Below are 17500 nucleotides of genomic sequence, written 5' to 3' on the forward strand. Positions count from 1 at the left end.
GAGTCGAAACGGGAAAAAAAAGAGGGAAAAAAAGCGAGAGAGCGCTTCGGCCTGGGACCGGGACTCAAAAACCGCAAGTGAGCTTTTCAGAGGAGTTACACAACTCAGCGCTGGAGCCATCCGCCAACACAGCACGAGGGTTCCTCCAGCAGTGGCCTGCTCATGCTCGCTACCAGACAACATAGACTGAGCGTGGCGGCCTGTCACACGTCTGCTGCTGACTCCTCTACAGTCTGTAATAAATAGCCTTCACTATGGTAGAGCGGAAGGAAAGCTTAATGACCCTGATAAGATATTACAAACAAAATACAGTATGATATAGACGATACAGATTACCTGACTTTAATCTTTTATAAACGCATGCACTGGCTTTTCATGACATACAGAAATGATGATCCACAGCCACTGTGACAGAGCAGGCATCGCACCAGAGTAGGTCACCATTACTGTAAGATGGCCAGCCAAGCCTTGTCCTTGTGTCCTTCTAAAGGACGCTACCAGAGGGAGGCCTGGGACAGTCAGGGCACAGACACACGGACTATGGATCAGCGTGAGAATGGATCAGCTGCTCTGCTCTCTTCAGCCGTGCGGGGGCTTCACAGCAGCCTCGCATGCCTCAGATACTCCCATAATACTCTGATGCTGCGAGCATACCCGAGGAAATTGAGCAAATCGCCTTGGACTTGTCCCTCATGCTGAAAGAGAGAGAGATCTGATGGAGGAGAGCTAAGCTGGGGCAGATCACATGTTTTTTTTTTATCTCCGCTATGTCGGGAATTCTGGGAGACTTGTCAGGATCTTTAGAACGTTTAATAAAGTATCGGAACTCCCCCTATTAACGTCGGTCCCGTATTTCCGCCGTCTTGCGTGTGTCACTTAATATGCATTTCTATACAAACCAAGATGGCGGATTCCTAAACAAACGCAAGCACCCACACCATAGGTGTATCTAAATTAGCTATGTACTAAAAATTACATTTTAGTTCATGTGCCGTTGAAACGGCGTAAATAGGCGACCCATCAGGCCAGCACTATAACTCCGAGCGTGGTAAACAAAATGGATATTTCAGGCAGTAAATGCTCCCGTTAAGAACCAAACCAGATTTTGTTCAAATCTACACACCTATGGCTACTGAAAAATGTAAGGATCATTTAGCAAATGTTATTTTGAAGTGTTAAAAAACATCGTTGTTTTAGAATTTCCGAACAAAAGTGGTGATAATTGGGGGTGTTACGATACAGAGCATGTGCTTGCTTGCATGAGGCAATATGTATACAGTTATCTGTTGGAGTTGTGTTTGAGCACATGTGTGATTGTGTGTATTAGAGAGTTTGAGGTTTTAGGAGTGATAGGCTGTTGAGTGTGTGTGTGTATGGGTGTGTGTTCGTGTGTGTGTGTGTGTGTGTGTGTGTGTGTGTGTGTGTGTGTGTGTGTGTGTGTGTGTGTGTATGTGTGTGTGTGTGTGTGTGTGTGTGTGTGTGTGTGTGTGTGTGTGTGTGTGTGTGTGTATGCGCGCACATTTGTAGAGTGCACTCACATTGCTGTGCTCTTGCATGAGTAGCATGATCTTGATGCTCTTCATGTTTGTGCTGCGGTCCAGGAGGTCGATGGCTTTGTCCAGGTCGTCTTGGTTCCAGAGAGGAATTGACAACTAAACACAGACACACACACACACACACACACACACACACACACACAAGGGTGAAACCAGGCATTACACTAATGGACTGATACCAGGCGTTTAGGCTTCTAATAAATCTTAATTAACCCATTTGGCCAGTTTGACTGCAAGCTGTATTAAGAAAGTAGTATGCCTGTGTGTGTACACGTGAATCTGTATTATGAAAGTAGCATAATGTATATGGGAGGCTGTGTGCGTGAGTGGTTCAGTGTGTGCGGTAGGGTAGTACCTCATTGTTCATGTAGTGCAGGTCTAACTGCTGACCAAACACAGTCTTAACTTTCTGCTGGACTTCCTCAAACTGCACAGGCCGTCCGAACATCAGAATCCTACAAACATACACACACACACACACACACACACACACACACACACAAAAGCACACACATCGAGACAGACAGCTTTATACAGGAAACTGCAGCTCCTTGAGTGCTGTAACTCGACACTCCTGCTGCATGTCGGACCCAGAGGCTACACACACACACACAGCTGGTGTCCGGCGTGCACAGGGACCTCAAAGCACACCTTGCATAGCTGTGGTTTCTCCTGGCAGCCGTGGCCAAACCACAGGCCTTTCCCTTTCCACTCAGGCTACAGCTCCGCAAATACCAGTCTGAGAGCTGCACAGTGAGTCCGAGCATGGAAATGTGTGTGTGTGTGTGTGTGTGTGTGTGTGTGTGTGTGTGTGTGTATGTGTGTGTGTGTGTATGTGTGTGTGTGTGTGTGTGTGTGTGTGTGTGTGTGTGTGTGTATGTGTGTGTGTGTGTGTGTGTGTGTGTGTGTGTGTGTGTGTGCATGTGTGTTTGAGGGTACACATCAGCGTGACGGGAATCATTCTCATTAATTCCATTAAGACAAAGCCCTGCATTCCATGCACCCGCTCCCAAGCATATGCACAATCACACACTACTCACCTCCTCTCCCCATTATACTCAAACTTTATTCTGATGTCGTCCTGAGAAGGGGAAAGACTGGGGTTATTGTGGGGTCAAAGACAGCATGCGTTTTTACACAAAGCTTTTACATCTGCTGACAGTCAGTTTACAGGGATTGTGCATATATTTGCACTGACTGGACCATGATGGCAAGATTGCTTTGAACCTCTGTGTACCTATGTGTACTGTGAGTGCTTGTATGTGTGCATGAATGTGTGTGTACATGTGTCTGTCTGTGTATGTGTGTATGTGTGTGTGTATGTGTGTGTGCGTGTGTGTGTGTGTGTGTGTATGTGTGTGTGTGTGTGTGTGTGTGTGGCATGTTCAAGGCAGACACACCTGTCTGTTAGGAGGACCGACAGGCTTTGGCTTTGGCGCCTCAAAGCTGGGCTGCCGCCGGGTCATCTGAAGGGCCACCAGGTCCTTCATTATGGAGTGGAGAGCCTGCCGCTCATCTAAACAAACACACAGAGAGGTGAGAAATGGACAGAAGGACAAAAAGAGCGAGAGAGAGAGAAAAGCAATAAAATAAATGAAGGAAAGAGAAAGAAAGAGAGGTGTATGTAAATATAGAAAGAGAAAAGGAGGGATAGGGAGAGAGCAATGAAAACAAGGAGAATGTGAGCATCGTGATCCATAACTCGCTTAAAATCTGGAAAGGCCTCTCTTGGGAGAACAGCAACCATGATTCCTATCAGACCACCATGAATGATTCACTGTGCACACACTAAGTGTGCTTAGGAGAGAGAGGACAAGCAAAAGCTCTCAACTGTTTCTCTAAGTTTAAGCTCAGCTCCATACAATATGTATTTGTGTCAGTGTGTGTGTGTGTGTGTGTGTGTGTGAGAGAGAGAGAGAGAGAGAGAGAGAGAGAGAAAGACCAAGACATAGAGACAGAAACAGAGGGAGAGAGAGAGGAGAGAGAGAGAGAGACAAAGACCAAGACATAGAGATAGAAACAGAGGGAGAGAGAGAGGAGAGAGAGAGAGAGACAAAGAGCAAGACATAGAGACAAAAACAAGGAGAGAGAGACGGGAGAGAGAGAGAGAGAGAGAGAGAGATAATAGTTCAGCTGGTGTAGGGGGACTGATGGCTGGTGGCAAAGCCTCGTCTAAATAAACTGGCCGGTGAGAATGTGGTGCATCGGGGTAACAGAGCTGCTGAGAGTGGCCGCGTGTTTGGGGAGATCTCCATTCCCATGTTTGATGTGAGAGCAGCGCCAGGCCTTGGCTGCCTGAGCGCCCAGGGAAAATATGGCGCTTGTGTAGTTTGGACAGACATCATACACCTTCCAGACACACAGAGAAGGAGAGAGAGAGGGAGGGAGGGAGGGAGAGAGAGAGAGAGAGAGAGAGAGAGAGAGAGAGGGGAAAAGTTGCAGAGTTTGTCTTTTACCCGGCAGCAGCTGAACCATAGAAACAGGAAAGGACAACAGAATATCTGTTCGGAGGAATGTCCATAGCAGAGTGGTATTTGCGTTAATGAGTCGACGGTACATGAGGCCTAATTTGTCTCATGTGACTGTGCTCTCGGCTTCATTTCAGTTACTATGTGTAAGGTGTGCGTGACGTTTTGGGCTAAACGTCATCATCTATCGTCCATGTGCAACAGAAAAACAAACAGAACTGTACTGTTTCAAAGAAAGACACACAGTCTTGTTTGTCTTGTGTGGCTACCACTGAATCATTATAATAATTTGAATTGTATATTGTATGCACCTTTATCAAGTCTTTTAATCTTGGTGCTACAGTAATGAGCTTAAAGCTCTTGCTCTCTCTCTCTTTCTCTCTCATGTGCAGAGTGATAGCAGGGCTGAATCAGAGGTACTCGTGTTGCCAGTGGATTTGTGTGTGCTCATACTCATGTTTGCGGTGTCATAGAACTGAATCAGACGTACTCATATTGGCGGTGGGTGTGTGTGTGTGATAGCCCTGAATCAGACGTACTTATATTGGCGGTGGGTGTGTGTGTGTGATAGCGCTGAATCAGACGTACTTATATTGGCGGTGGATGTGTGTGTGATAGCACTGAATCAGACGTACTCATACTGGCGGTGGATGTGTGTGTGATAACCCTGAATCAGACGTACTCATATTGGCGGTGGATGTGTGTGTTCTTGTTCCAGATCAGGCCTGGGGATCTTCACACACTCCCCCAGCTCCAGCCACCCATGAAAGGCCTAAAGAAAGTAAACACACACACACACACACACACACACACACACACACACACAAAAACATAGTCAACTGGGGTGAATAGGCCTCCATTTATCCTTCATCATCATTATCACTATCACCAACATCATCATCATTGTCCTATTCATCATCATTTCCATAATCCCAATTGTCATTGTCCTCTTCATCATCATCATCATCATCGTCATCATTATCATCATCATCAGCATCTGTCAGCATTACTGTACTTATACGGATCTTAATCAGCACTGATTATAAGCACTATCATCTTCGTCATCATCGTTATCATCACAGCCATGATTACCTTAACAGTCATTATAGCAGTCTGTCACTGTTATAAATCCTACTACCCTCAACACAACTTGAACTCTTTGTACTACCAAATGGGAAGCATGAAAATCAGAAATTGGTATTCCTCGCATCATCTACCAAACAACCTCTGAACCAATATAAAGTCTAGCAGCTGTAAAGCTGGAATAAATCATTCAATCATCCATCAAAGAAAACAAAACAAAAGTATGCAGGCAAGTTGTGTAAGAATATCAAATGCTTTTGGGAGGTGAAACATTGTACGACTGGGAAAATAAGAGAGATACCAAAAAAAGAGAACCAGAGTAGCAGGGCCATTTAAAATGTTTGAAATATGAGCTACACCTGGTGAAGCAGAACCAAAACGCTTTTTTCTCTTCAAAAGGCAAGACAAGGCATGTTTATTTATATAGCACATTTCATACACAGAGGTAATTCAATGTACTTTACATAAACAAATGCAAAGAAAAGTAACTAATAGTAAATAATCATAAATTTTGCCAAACTTTGCATTTATTAGTTGAGAAAAAAGTGCTGTTTGGTGAGGAGGGATTTGTTAACTTCTCGACAGTTTAAAATAGGATGTGTGTGTGTTGTTCATACTGGTGATGTTAGAAAATAAAGACTGTCTTGCTTTGCATATTTCAGAGTATCTTTCCTTTATGTCATAACATGTTACATTTTTTAATTAAAAGTATCCAATAAATCATCTACCAAGTCTGACAGCTGTCTGTGAAAGTGCTTGCTCAAAGAGAGCATTTGCGGCCCCGGCCGTGGCGCAACTGGCTGGGGCACCTGCACTGTACGCCGGCGACCCGGGTTCGATTCCCGCCCCGTGGTCCCTTCCAGATCCCACCACGATTCTCTCTCCCATTCACTTCCTGTCATTCTCCACTATCCTATCTACAATAAAGGCATAAAAGCCCAAAACATATACTTTAAAGTATATAAAGAGAGCATTTGCATGGCCATTTATGATTCTCCATCTTACCATCATAGATCTGTTCTGAATGTGTGGTGACAAAGACACAACAAAAAAACGAAAAGAACACTGCTTTACCATTTCAATTGACTGCTGGTTTCCTTAGAGCTGTCCAGGCAGGTAGCTTGATCCATCAATCACCCATGTCAAAGTCTCCTCATAAACATTGCAAGGGCAATATTTAGGCATGCAAATATGCATACTTAGGTTTGCAGGGACTCATCTTACCCAGTTACAATCATTTCTCCACCATGAAGGGAGGGAAGAGGAAAGCAAGAGCACTTCATCAAGGTTCTCCACAGAAATGGAAAACAAGCAAAGCTGAATGTTTGACAGAGAACATGTAATGCAATTTCCATTCATTTAACAGCATCCTCTTTTTGCTGCAATGAAACAAAGATGGGGTTGCTTTTTTTTGTAAGCTTAAATGAGTTCAGACAAAAACAGACATTGGACACCCTAATTCACATGCTTGGAGGGAGAGAGTGGGCCATTGGTAATGTCATTACCTGCCTCTGGTTCACCTCTCCTGTCCGTCCGATCAATAAACTCTGCTTATTGATCCGATTAGAGTGAGAGGATACACAAACCAGACACCACAGCTGACACTGTCCGGCGAGGGAGGGTACTGCACGAGGCTGTCAGGACGAGGAGTGGAATGATTAACCTTAAGGGTCACATTCTTATGTAAGTAAACACAGACCTCATGGATACAGATGGGGGGGGGGGCACAAAGTATGGCGATGGGCAGTCCAGCTTGCACATGATGGACAGAGGTGAGCATGAATCAGCATTTATTTGTGTGAGGACAGTCTGTAGTGTGGCTAGACACTGTTGCAACACCTGGCTAATAATCACCATCAGGAATTCCACGCACGTCCACGCTCTTCTCCCTCCCTCTCCCTTCTTTGATCCCCTGCCGCCGTGGTCATTGGGTCATTCCTCAGGCGATGTCAGAGTAGGGAGTGTGCACGAAACCAGGCCAGTACACATATACACCTTTCAGTGTTTTACTCTCTCCCTCTCTCTCTCTCTCTCTGCCTCTTTCCTCATCAGTGTAAACACCTGCGGGTAGAAGACAGTGTCAGGGGGTGCTGTGGTACAGCAGGCTACAGCACCCGTACCACATATGGGTCCAAGTGCCCGTGGAGACCCGGGTTTGAGTCCGGCCCGTGTCATGTCCCGATCCTACCCCATCTCTCTCTCTCCCACTCACTTCCTGTCACTCTCTAACTGTCCTATCACAATAAAGGCAAAAACGCCCAAAAGATGTAGGCCTACTGAAAAAAAATATCCCCAGTCCTTCAAGTACTTTACCTGCTCTCGTCAAAGCCCTGACGTGTAACGGCTCCATAAAGGAGGCCACCATGCCTGTCGACATGATTGGGGAATGGCGTGTCGATGATGTCACCTCACTCATTAAACCAGCTCTTGTTAAACATGGACAACCATTTCACTCTCTCAATGCAGTTTAATTCAATAAAGCTTTTTGGGGATTAACGTGGCAGCAGCATTATTCCCAAAGCTCTTGTACATACACACATAAAAAATATCTCTCTCATTTCATCTCCCGGCCTCTCTCCCGTTCACACACTCATCTGTCTGCACTCTCCTGACTTTAATCACCTTCCCGGAAGAATGTGGGGAGAATTTTTTTGGCGGGAAATGATGTGAGCCGAGGTGGCCAGGCCTCTGTTAGCCGCGCCGCTTTATTTTCACTGTCTCCCCTTTCCAGCACCAGCCGGAATCACGCGGATCTCACCGGGTCTGGCTCCCTCCGCTACTTACCCGCTCCACCAACACCCTCCCTACCCTCTCTCTTTGCCTGTATTTTTTTTGTTGTTTTTTCTTCAGGTGTTTAGTCTACTGCTCCTTTTCCCAGCCCGGTGTGCCTCCGGATGGCCCTCGCTCCGTTGGTACATATGGTGGAGCTTAGACGCCGGCGCAACCCAAGCCCTGGCTGGCGGAGGTGCCCTGGCCTGGGGCGGCCTCGTGTGAGAGGGCCCTGCGTGACCCGGGCAGGAGGGGGAAAAAAAACGGCTAAAAGTCAACAGCTGCTCTGGCCCAGAACGGTGGTCTGCGTGCACACAAAAGGGGCCCTCGCCTGGCCAACTGTTGCTGGATCATGGGATAAGAGGAGCTCTGGTGGTTGGCTGGTGAGTCGTGGGCCACAGGGACCCTCATCATGCCAAACCCCCGACAATGCCCACTTTAACACATGGCCTCAACTCAAAGGGCCAGCAAAGAAACACAAAGGTGAGGAGTGAAACATCTAAACAAATAAAATGACATAAAACTGAAAAACAATCACACAGGAAAAAAGCACTGGCAATATAAAACACTACCTGACCTGAACAAATATTTATATTTTTATTTATACACACGCACACACACACACACACACACACACGCACACACACACACACACACACACACACACATATTTGGTTCAGTCAGAAAGTATATCATCTAGCTAATTTCAGACCATGGTGCCTGTTGCTTCAACTGCAAAAAATATTTTTATATATTATGGTTGAGATATTACAGTAAAAAATAAGCAAGGGTATACACAATTAAAATGTAGTGGGTATTTAAGTTGCCATATATCAAAGAAAAGTCAGGACACCACATTTTCCTACATGGTTGGGTTGTGCTAACCTGACTCTCGCCAGATGAATTTCGTTGCGCCTAGCTCCGCCTAGCTCCACTCACATCCATCTGGGATCGCTTCCGTTGAGAGTGATTTCGGCACCAGATTTGATGGTAGAGCCAATCAGGACGCAGGGCGGGAGTTTCATAAATGTGACGTAGCGTAGAAGCGACTGTGAGACAGGATGGCTTCGATGTGAGTGGTTGAAGTAGCATGTCAATAGATGACGGACAAGTGGCTTATCCAATCATATGCAAGGATTTTTGATAAGGCCCAGCCTTCTGAAACACCACTCCAATGGATCGATCCCAGATGGATGAGTGGAGCTAGGCGGAACGAAATTCATCTGGTGAGAGTCAGGTTAGGGTTGTGCTGCTCTGAAGAAGCATTTGTTTCTCACCTGGCAGCTGGTGCCATCACAGCAGCTTTTGCTCCCTGGAGTACTCAGAGTGTACACACATCTCTTATTCATTCATATTCAGCCAACAGTAATATTCATTACTGATAACAACCTACTTCATGTCACTTTCCCTCATGTTATAACTGTGGAATTGCAAGGATTCAATACAAACACACACATAAAATGATACAGACAACATAATTCCTTTCAAATGATCAAAATGGTCAAATGATTTAAATTTCGCACCTCTGTCAGAATGCAAAACCTGTGTGGAAACAGTGCGTCTTTTGCACGCAAACTGGGATGAATAATATGTTTTAAGCTGCTACAAGACAATATAGGGACTTTGTGGATGTTCAATGAACAAGTCACAAGCTCACCCAACACCCTCTCATGGATCTCTGGACCTGCCACAAACAAGACTTTGATGAAAGGGTTTATTGTCTCCCCTTCATTCAATCTAACCTGACACCACAAATTAACACCCAGCCTAGTTATCCTCATGCTGAGCTGCTTTCACTAAAAAATGTGTTTACAGCATGGCAATGTGGCTTCCTTTGGAAGGAGCAGCACCAAGGAAAACAGGTCATGAGTGGACGGGTCAAACAAAAATTCAGCTGGACTGGGCCTTCTCACACATGAGTCAGAGCAGAGAGGTGAGGTCCTATTAGCTGAGTTAAATTGATAGGAACGGCAAGGCTTTTGTTTAGGCCCATGCTAAATCTATACACTGTAGTGATACCTAAGCACATGGAACGAGGTTTAACAGCAGACATACTTGTATCCGTTTTTATAACAGCATTATAACAAGGTCACTGAAATGACCACTGTGGCTCAGTAAAGAATGGAGGCTTCGCTCAACAAAGACATGTATGTTATTTTAAAGACACAATTATGTTAGACTGCAAGCTATTGCATAATTAATCCGATATCTGCATTCTGCTGATGTATAAATCATTCATGCTCCAGGTTATGTGTCATGCATTCTCACAAAGCAAATGCATTTACAAAGTCATCCACTAACAAAACAGATAAGCAAAATTTTAGTACAGCACAAAGATGCTATTTCTGTATAATAGGCCGCTGGTAGGGCAGATTAGGAAGCACTATACGAATGTTATGAACGCCTATTTGCAAAGTAATGATAGAAAAGATACATTTTAAACAACAAGTGTACTGGTAATACATGTAGTATTACCAGTACATTCACAAAACCAAGTGATCAAGGAAAACCACTACATGCTATATGTAATGCTATATTTACAACAGTCTAATTACATGGGCATACTGTGCCAATCACAGGGCTACTGTCTGTGTCTCATCATACAGCCAAATGTATAGAACCTGAAACTTTGAAAAGAACACTGGTTGGATTTCATACAAACATAAAAGACAATAGAAAAGAAATGAAAAGAAATATACAAACTAAGACAAATGAAACAAATCAGTGTAGGTGACCACAGAACATATTTAGAAGAAATGACCATGTCATAATGCTGACTCCAAAGGCAAAGGCACCTGACAAGACAGCCCCCAGTCCAAGATGGTAAATATTCCACTGTGCATTCAGGGACCATGCAAACCACTTAGGGATGACAGAGGCTACTACCATGACCTTTGTTTCTAAGACAGAACACAGACAACAGAGTATACACAACACAGACCAGAGGCCACAGGCAAATGGCCTGCTGATGATGGCAAATGATAATGGCTGTATGATGGCTACGATAATGTTCATACACCTGAGGGCATCAATTTGCGTAAGTGCTTGGAACACATAGAACCCAAAAGCCATGATGGCTTAATGACGGTGTGGTTCGAACCACAGGTCAACCGCAGGTTTTCTACTCCTCACGGACACCATATATTGGTCATAAAACCTTGCCCAGGTAGCCACACATTTCGAACTCACCTTGGATGGTTCCTTTGGAAAAGGACGTGGTCTCGCGTACGACCCTCCTCCGTTCCAATGACTGCAGATACAAAGAGTTCGTCTGACAGGTAGTTCAACGGGCAAGCGTCAGTGATTCAGGACTTCTTACACCCTTGAGAGTCCCATGGCATATTTTAGAATTCCCCGGGCGAAAAATGAAGCGTTAGGTCTACTGTCCCGTGTGCCATGGCTGGGGCTTACGAGCCCCTCGGGCCGTCATCCGAGATTTGCGCACAATCAAAACCACTGATTTTGATATTTAATACGCTGTAGCTACATAGGCTAGGTGTCTTGTTGGTCGGCTTAGCCTACATGTACGTATTTGTCACATCAGAGTAACTGTTTTATATGTGAATGGATCAAAAGTTCGATACATTGTATTTTGAGCTCAAAGAACAAACAAATCCAAGCCTGTCTTCATCCCCAATTTTTTTCCATAAAGGGAGATGTCCGTTGGTATTTCATTGTAGGCCTATCATAACTACTGCCAGGAATGCAAAAAGTAAACAAAAGCTCTAATGTTGCATAAACATATAGGCCTATGAACAGAGTTAGATCTATACAAATTTACCTAGGACAAAAATGCAGCAGTCATCATGTTGCTTTCATGAAATCCATCTGTAACAGTTCACTGGAGGAAAGGGAACGAAGCGATTTCCGTGATTTTGATGGCTTCTTTTCCTGCTAACTTTGCAGATTTCCCCCCATCGGTCTGCTCAAGTTCTTGGCGCTAATGGTCTGCTATTTTGTCCAAGTTTTAATGGCAAACTGGCGCTCGTTGTCTTCAATCGCGCAACAATGTGATATTTTGAAGAGCAGACAAATAAAGTACGAGTCTATCTCATGTTACAGAACGGACAACAAATAAGTCGCCAGTTCAGCTGTTAGCTCCAGAGCAACAATCTCGGGTTGGAGTAGCCAAAGCATTCTACCGAATTGATAAGTGGATACAATCAACGCTGACCACGCAATATGAACGTAGTAACAAAATATCAGTCTTGGGCATATAGCCCCCCATTGCAAGACAAATCCTTCTTATTTAATCTGATAGACGGCAAGCCCGTAAGAAGTTCGAGGTCCGTCTGTCCTTTCCGTGGCAAAGTCTAATGCGTGTTTCGGCAAGGTAAAACTCAACAAAAGTGAGACACACCCGCTTTTCTCTGGCAAAGGAAGTTATAAAGGTGTATCACGTTAGTAAACGGAGACCCAGAGTTACGATATTCCATGTGATCGTGTCTTCATGGCCAACAGCACAAAGTTATATGATACTTGAACATTGTGAATTTCCTGACTGAAAAAGCAATCCGTCACCGGAACCCATTTCTCCGCTTCTCAATGCAAAAAAGTAACGGTATCTTGTTTTCAGAACCATCGTAAGTAAAATCCACTTAGTATGTACAATAGTTATCTAAAAATACACCGGTCCGACGGCGCAGATTATAGCTTTGTTCATCAAAGTGCAGGATGACATCTAAAACATCGCCGAGCTTTCACGGGAACGCGCTCCTCCTTTCGATTCCGTGACTGCGCGCGTCATGGCGCGCGGCTACGGGCTTGCGTTTTAGTAAATGCCCATAGCTTAGCCTACGTCTGTGACGTAGCCTTGCCTTGTTTTGAAAATGCATCTTAAAGCCAATCATGAAACCAATGATAAAATCAGTCCTTCGGGGTATTTTTTTATACACAACATATATAATAACCTTCCCAGCTTCCCATGGACGGATTATGAACTTTTGGGCCCCTGGGCACAGATGTATTATGGGGCTCCCACTAATTGTCGCATATGGGTCCTCCCCCAGAAAAAAAAAATTGTTTGATGTGATTTCCTGTATTCCTGGTGCATTTTGGGGATGGCCAATACTAAATTCAATCAGATTCATAGCCTACATCCTGATTTGTTGATATTGAGGCAACGATTCCATGCAAAGGCTTGGGCTTCAGGGCATCCTGACCCCTTGGCCCCTAGCAGTAATCCATCCCTGCAGCTTCCTAGTTCTATGTTGTCAATTTGTGACTGTCTGTCTGACACTGATTATAGTGTTATAACTAACGCACTGTTACATTTAGCTCAATAAAATGATTGAAAACTGTCATATTTTTGACAAACATTTTCGCTGTTTGTCTATTTTCTATTGTATTTTTTTTTTTTAAATGCTGTAGTTCAACTGACCATGTTACCATCTGTGTGTGTGTGTGTGGGCACACTGGGTAAGCGTCTGTAATCACCTCACCTGGCTGCCCTTGTTCTTGAAGACTGCCGACAAATGTATGCCTTTTCGCCAACTCCTTTAAAATTTAAGCTCTACAGTTCTGGACAAGCAGATGGTCGTGAGGGCAGATAGTGCGCAGATAATCCCTTTGTAGTGGTCTCTCTGCAGGGGATGATCTATGCTTCGGTGTCGCGCACCTGTCCCCACCTAAAACCCGTCCAAATATCTCGCATCACACATTTAAACACGCAGAATATTAATTTGTGCACTCTCCAAAGGGACAATATTTATTACAGTCTATAATGAACTAACTGAGCAAATGACCTTTCAGATTTGCACACAAGAAACATATGAATAGTCTAATTAGTCTGGAGAGGTAACAGGAAATAAACCCATGTGTGAAGTTCTCAAAAGAAAACAGGCCAGTGTATATTTTACATAGTCTATTAACTGCACCATGACATTGGCTGAAACCACATATCTAGTTTACAATGGATGGGGAAAAAAAGACATATTTTCGACACACAACTGGTTCACACCAGCATATTTATTCTTTCATTTTCTCCAAAAGCGTGTAAAAAATGAAAATAAAAAAGAGGGCAACATGATCTCAGAAGAATGCGGTAAAAAGACAAGTCAAATGACACATGTTCATCATTGTTTTCTACAAGGCTGAACTTGAGAGTGATGATGGATCAAAATGAACAAAGGGGGAAGGGGGACAGATCCTCCGATCGCCTTAAGGCCACCATTTCCCACATGTCAAGTTTATGCAGTGAAAATTTACATTTCGTGTTCAACAGTAGGCCTACATCATTATTATGCAATCTTATCATTTGATTTCATTTTCACATTTGATCTGGTTGAACTTGCTCAGACAATACTCAAAGCCCTTTCGTTTGAATGCTTTTATCCAAAGCATTTCAATAAATTGTTTCCCAACAGTATAGAGACCCGCACTAACGTTCAGGTTCAGCCAGGGCCTCTGCCAGTACTGCAGTTTGCATTCAGATGAGCATTTTTAATACATTTATGTTTGTTGGAAAAAAATGTGATTGTTTATTGAAACAGCAGAAGCAGGAGGGATCAAAGCCAATCTGATTGTGTACAAATACGGACATGGGCCCACCACTCACAGACATATCTACAGTACGCCTACAAACAATAAGGGGCATTTTTTTGTAAACAACAAAAATAAACTATTTAAATGCGGACTTGGTTGCACATGCCAGGAACTTAATGATGTAGGAGAAATTTAGTTTCATTCTAAGGCCTTGTGGATATAGGCTAATTCCTTTACTTTCTGGAGCTTGCCTTGTGTTTCTCACAGCGCATTCAGTTTCACAGTAGTCTCTTATTTCACAAAAGGCTATGCCATTACCTGTCTTAATATCTAAATGGCTCAATTAGTTTCTTAGCCCATTTTATAACATCCAAAAAAAGCAATGGCTTTCGAAAGCACTTCCTTGACTTTATAAGAAAATCAAAGAAAATGGACATCTGTTGCACTAGACTAACGCTTAGGTCCTAAGGACTCTGACGTCATTTGGCCGAAATGAGGCCGCCTGATCTGTACACGTTTATACTTACACGTTAACTCTGTAAAGCTTTTAAACACTCTTCTCACCTTCACCCTCCACCAGGGGGAGCTGCCTCCTCACATTGGAGACCACAGACCAACTGGTCACAACCATAGACATACAAAGAAAGGAGCCCTCCTCTTATGTCTATGGTCACAACGCGCAAGTCACAAATCCTGCTCTGAAACCCATGCACTTTTTTTTTTCTTTTAAAGAAAAGCATGTATAGTCACTTGCAGGATGTCGTTGGCCAGGTGCAGAGTTAACAAGCAGGCATGCAAAAGGGGACAGCGGTTTAGGGGGCGGATTCCCTGACCGTTGGACTATCTCTAGCCACCTCTCTCTGTTTCACAGCACTCTGCACATGCACACTCTCGCCCACAGCACAACACAAGGTGGCACACAAACTCACACCACTGGTGAAGGGGGACTTTATTACAGATGGGAAATAAGAATAGGAGTTGTGTCAAGCAAGGCAAAGGATTGACAAATGGGAACTTTTTTTGTTGATATTGGGATGATAAGACAATTCAGTGAGGTCACAAAGTGGCAAAAAAACAAATCAAACAAACAAACACACAAACAAACAGCAGGGCACGTCATAGGGTGCGAGGACAGGTTTTCACAAAAAGGAACTGATGACAAGGGCAATGTTACGGAACAATCCATGCTAAACACTGGGCCGGTCCCCATATATCCTCTATCTACATTAGACATCAGTGATCACAGCACGAGGACATGGTAACCTGGGCAGGAAGAGGATCAGACATCTAGAAGCAAATACACACCACTGCCACTGCAATCTTTTTTTTTTAACCCAAAGTTTCCATCAAAGACAACAACTGAAGAAAAGAAGAAGACTCTAAATGAAGTGACAACCATCCAACCACAACCTCAAAGCCCTACTGTTTCCTGAGCGGACTGCTGGAGATCTAAAGAATGCAGTACAAGGATGAAATCTCTTGTACTGAAACACCTCTTTTCAGAAATTTTTTTAGAGAAAGAAGGGGGGGGGGGGTAGAGTGGCGCAAACAGGAAGAACACTTAACGGCAGGAAGTGGCACAGTGGGGAGTGGTTTCAGGGCGGGGTGGGGGGGCTGGGGGTCACACCGTGCAATGCCATTTCCTGCAAGAAGCTTCCCTGTGAATCTCAAGTCTTCCCTGCCACACAAGCTTGGTCCCACACAATTAACACACGTACAGTACAGAACAGTACATTCGCTATGTGTAAGCTACACCAATGTACAAAAAAGGTATTTTTGAGCAGATGTATCTTGTGCAAATGTCAAAACTCAAAAAGATAAAATAAAATAAAATAAAAAAAAACATACACATCCTAAAAACCCAACATGAACACAAACCTCTACATGCTCACATAGAGCATACCAAGTAGCTCAACTCAGCAATGAAAGCAACCCAGTAAATCACCAAACCTATATGTGAAAAGGTAAGCGCAAGATATGACTTCAGGGCATGTTAACGTTCACGCTCATGTTAACGCTCAAAGGGACAGCCAGAGAAGGAACATGGGATGCCAGTGTTGGCTTTTGTTTTGCCAGGTTTTAAACCAGCGTGAGTCTGGTGATCTGGTGATGTGGTAACCTAGAGTGTGGACGGACCTACAGAGCATGATCCTCAATGATAGCAGAGATCAATACAAACATACACCACATTTTACAGTGAACGCGTACAGAAAAACAAAAAAGAAATCTCACAACAAAATGATTATCTGGACTGCAGTTTATCGGAACAGAAGACAAATAACTTGAGTAAATTATGTAAAAACGTACAATCGAAACAGAGAGAAAATAAGAAACCCACATATGACTATGGAATAAATGCCAAAGGAACATTTAAGATCAACTTGCTCAAATGCCTCTCATTGGGATCTCAGTGAAAGCAATGGCACCTTCTGCTTTTGTGCATTGTAGCAAATGTTTTTCACTGAGTTCACATGCAATTCTGACAACACAGTTGTCCCCACACCTCTATACCACCAAGTTTGCCTAATCAAACCACGACTCAGCTGAAATGAAAAAGAGAGACAGAAATAGGTGGGGCTTGGATATTTACAGAAGAGTGTACCCTGTTCGTTTCACAGATATTACGCTAGTACCCTGCCAGAGGAAAAACAATGTCTGCAGTGATGCATTGACAGGCATCTCCTAAGTCGAGACCTGTCACCAAATGGCTCTGCCAAAATCAATGAAAAGGTAAAAACAAAAAGCTAATTACCACAGAAAATAAAAATGATCAAAGAAAATAAAATCAATTTTCATTAAGCTTATTATTTTTTTGTTCAAATGACAGGAATCTTTCGGTAAAGTATCAATACCTGAGCCAATCCTCTGACGCCTCAGAGAGTGAGCTGTGTACCTGAGTAGGCAGCTAATCTGACGTCTCAGGCCTGAGGGGTAGGTACCACAGCGGCTTCACCGGACTAAACGACTAAACAGAACAACAGCAAGACTCGGATCACTACCACCAATATCAGCATGAACACCTCCACACAACCAGCGCATTTTGAAAAATAAAACAATTGTTTGGTCACAGTCAACTAGCCGTTCTTACAGCCAACAGAAACAAGGTTTATACAGAATACAAACCAATCAGCCAACCACCCA

General features: G+C 43.8%; 2 protein-coding genes across 5 annotated transcripts in view; both read right to left on the bottom strand.

Annotated features, from left to right (window-relative positions):
- Window positions 1-12590, bottom strand: part of map3k3 (mitogen-activated protein kinase kinase kinase 3) — a 27820-nt gene extending 15230 nt beyond the window's left edge. For 2 of the 4 annotated variants that reach the window (XM_076265054.1, XM_076265051.1), the window contains exons 1-6: window positions 11066-12590; window positions 4707-4796; window positions 2957-3072; window positions 2597-2637; window positions 1912-2011; window positions 1539-1652 (exon numbers count right to left, since the gene is read on the bottom strand). In XM_076265054.1, the coding sequence (XP_076121169.1) occupies window positions 1539-1652; window positions 1912-2011; window positions 2597-2637; window positions 2957-3072; window positions 4707-4710 (375 nt within the window). In that variant the 5' untranslated portion in view covers window positions 4711-4796; window positions 11066-12590. Of the gene's footprint in view, window positions 1-1538; window positions 1653-1911; window positions 2012-2596; window positions 2638-2956; window positions 3073-4514; window positions 4524-4706; window positions 4797-6612; window positions 7866-11065 lie in introns of those variants that run through there. The other 2 variants (XM_076265052.1, XM_076265053.1) reach the window with 2 other exon arrangements.
- Window positions 12591-13810: 1220 nt separating this feature from the next.
- limd2 (LIM domain containing 2) overlaps window positions 13811-17500 on the bottom strand; it is a 14988-nt gene continuing 11298 nt past the window's right edge. The window contains exon 4 of the mRNA XM_076265055.1: window positions 13811-17500. This exon is cut by the window's right edge and continues 682 nt beyond it. The gene's annotated coding sequence lies outside the window, so the exon portion shown is untranslated.

This window comes from Alosa pseudoharengus, unplaced genomic scaffold (assembly GCF_046254945.1).
Source record: "Alosa pseudoharengus isolate Yale_2024_CS ecotype anadromous, Long Island Sound unplaced genomic scaffold, YU_APseudo_1.1 YU_APseudo_1.1_scf_4, whole genome shotgun sequence".
Taxonomy (NCBI): Eukaryota; Metazoa; Chordata; class Actinopteri; order Clupeiformes; family Clupeidae; genus Alosa; species Alosa pseudoharengus.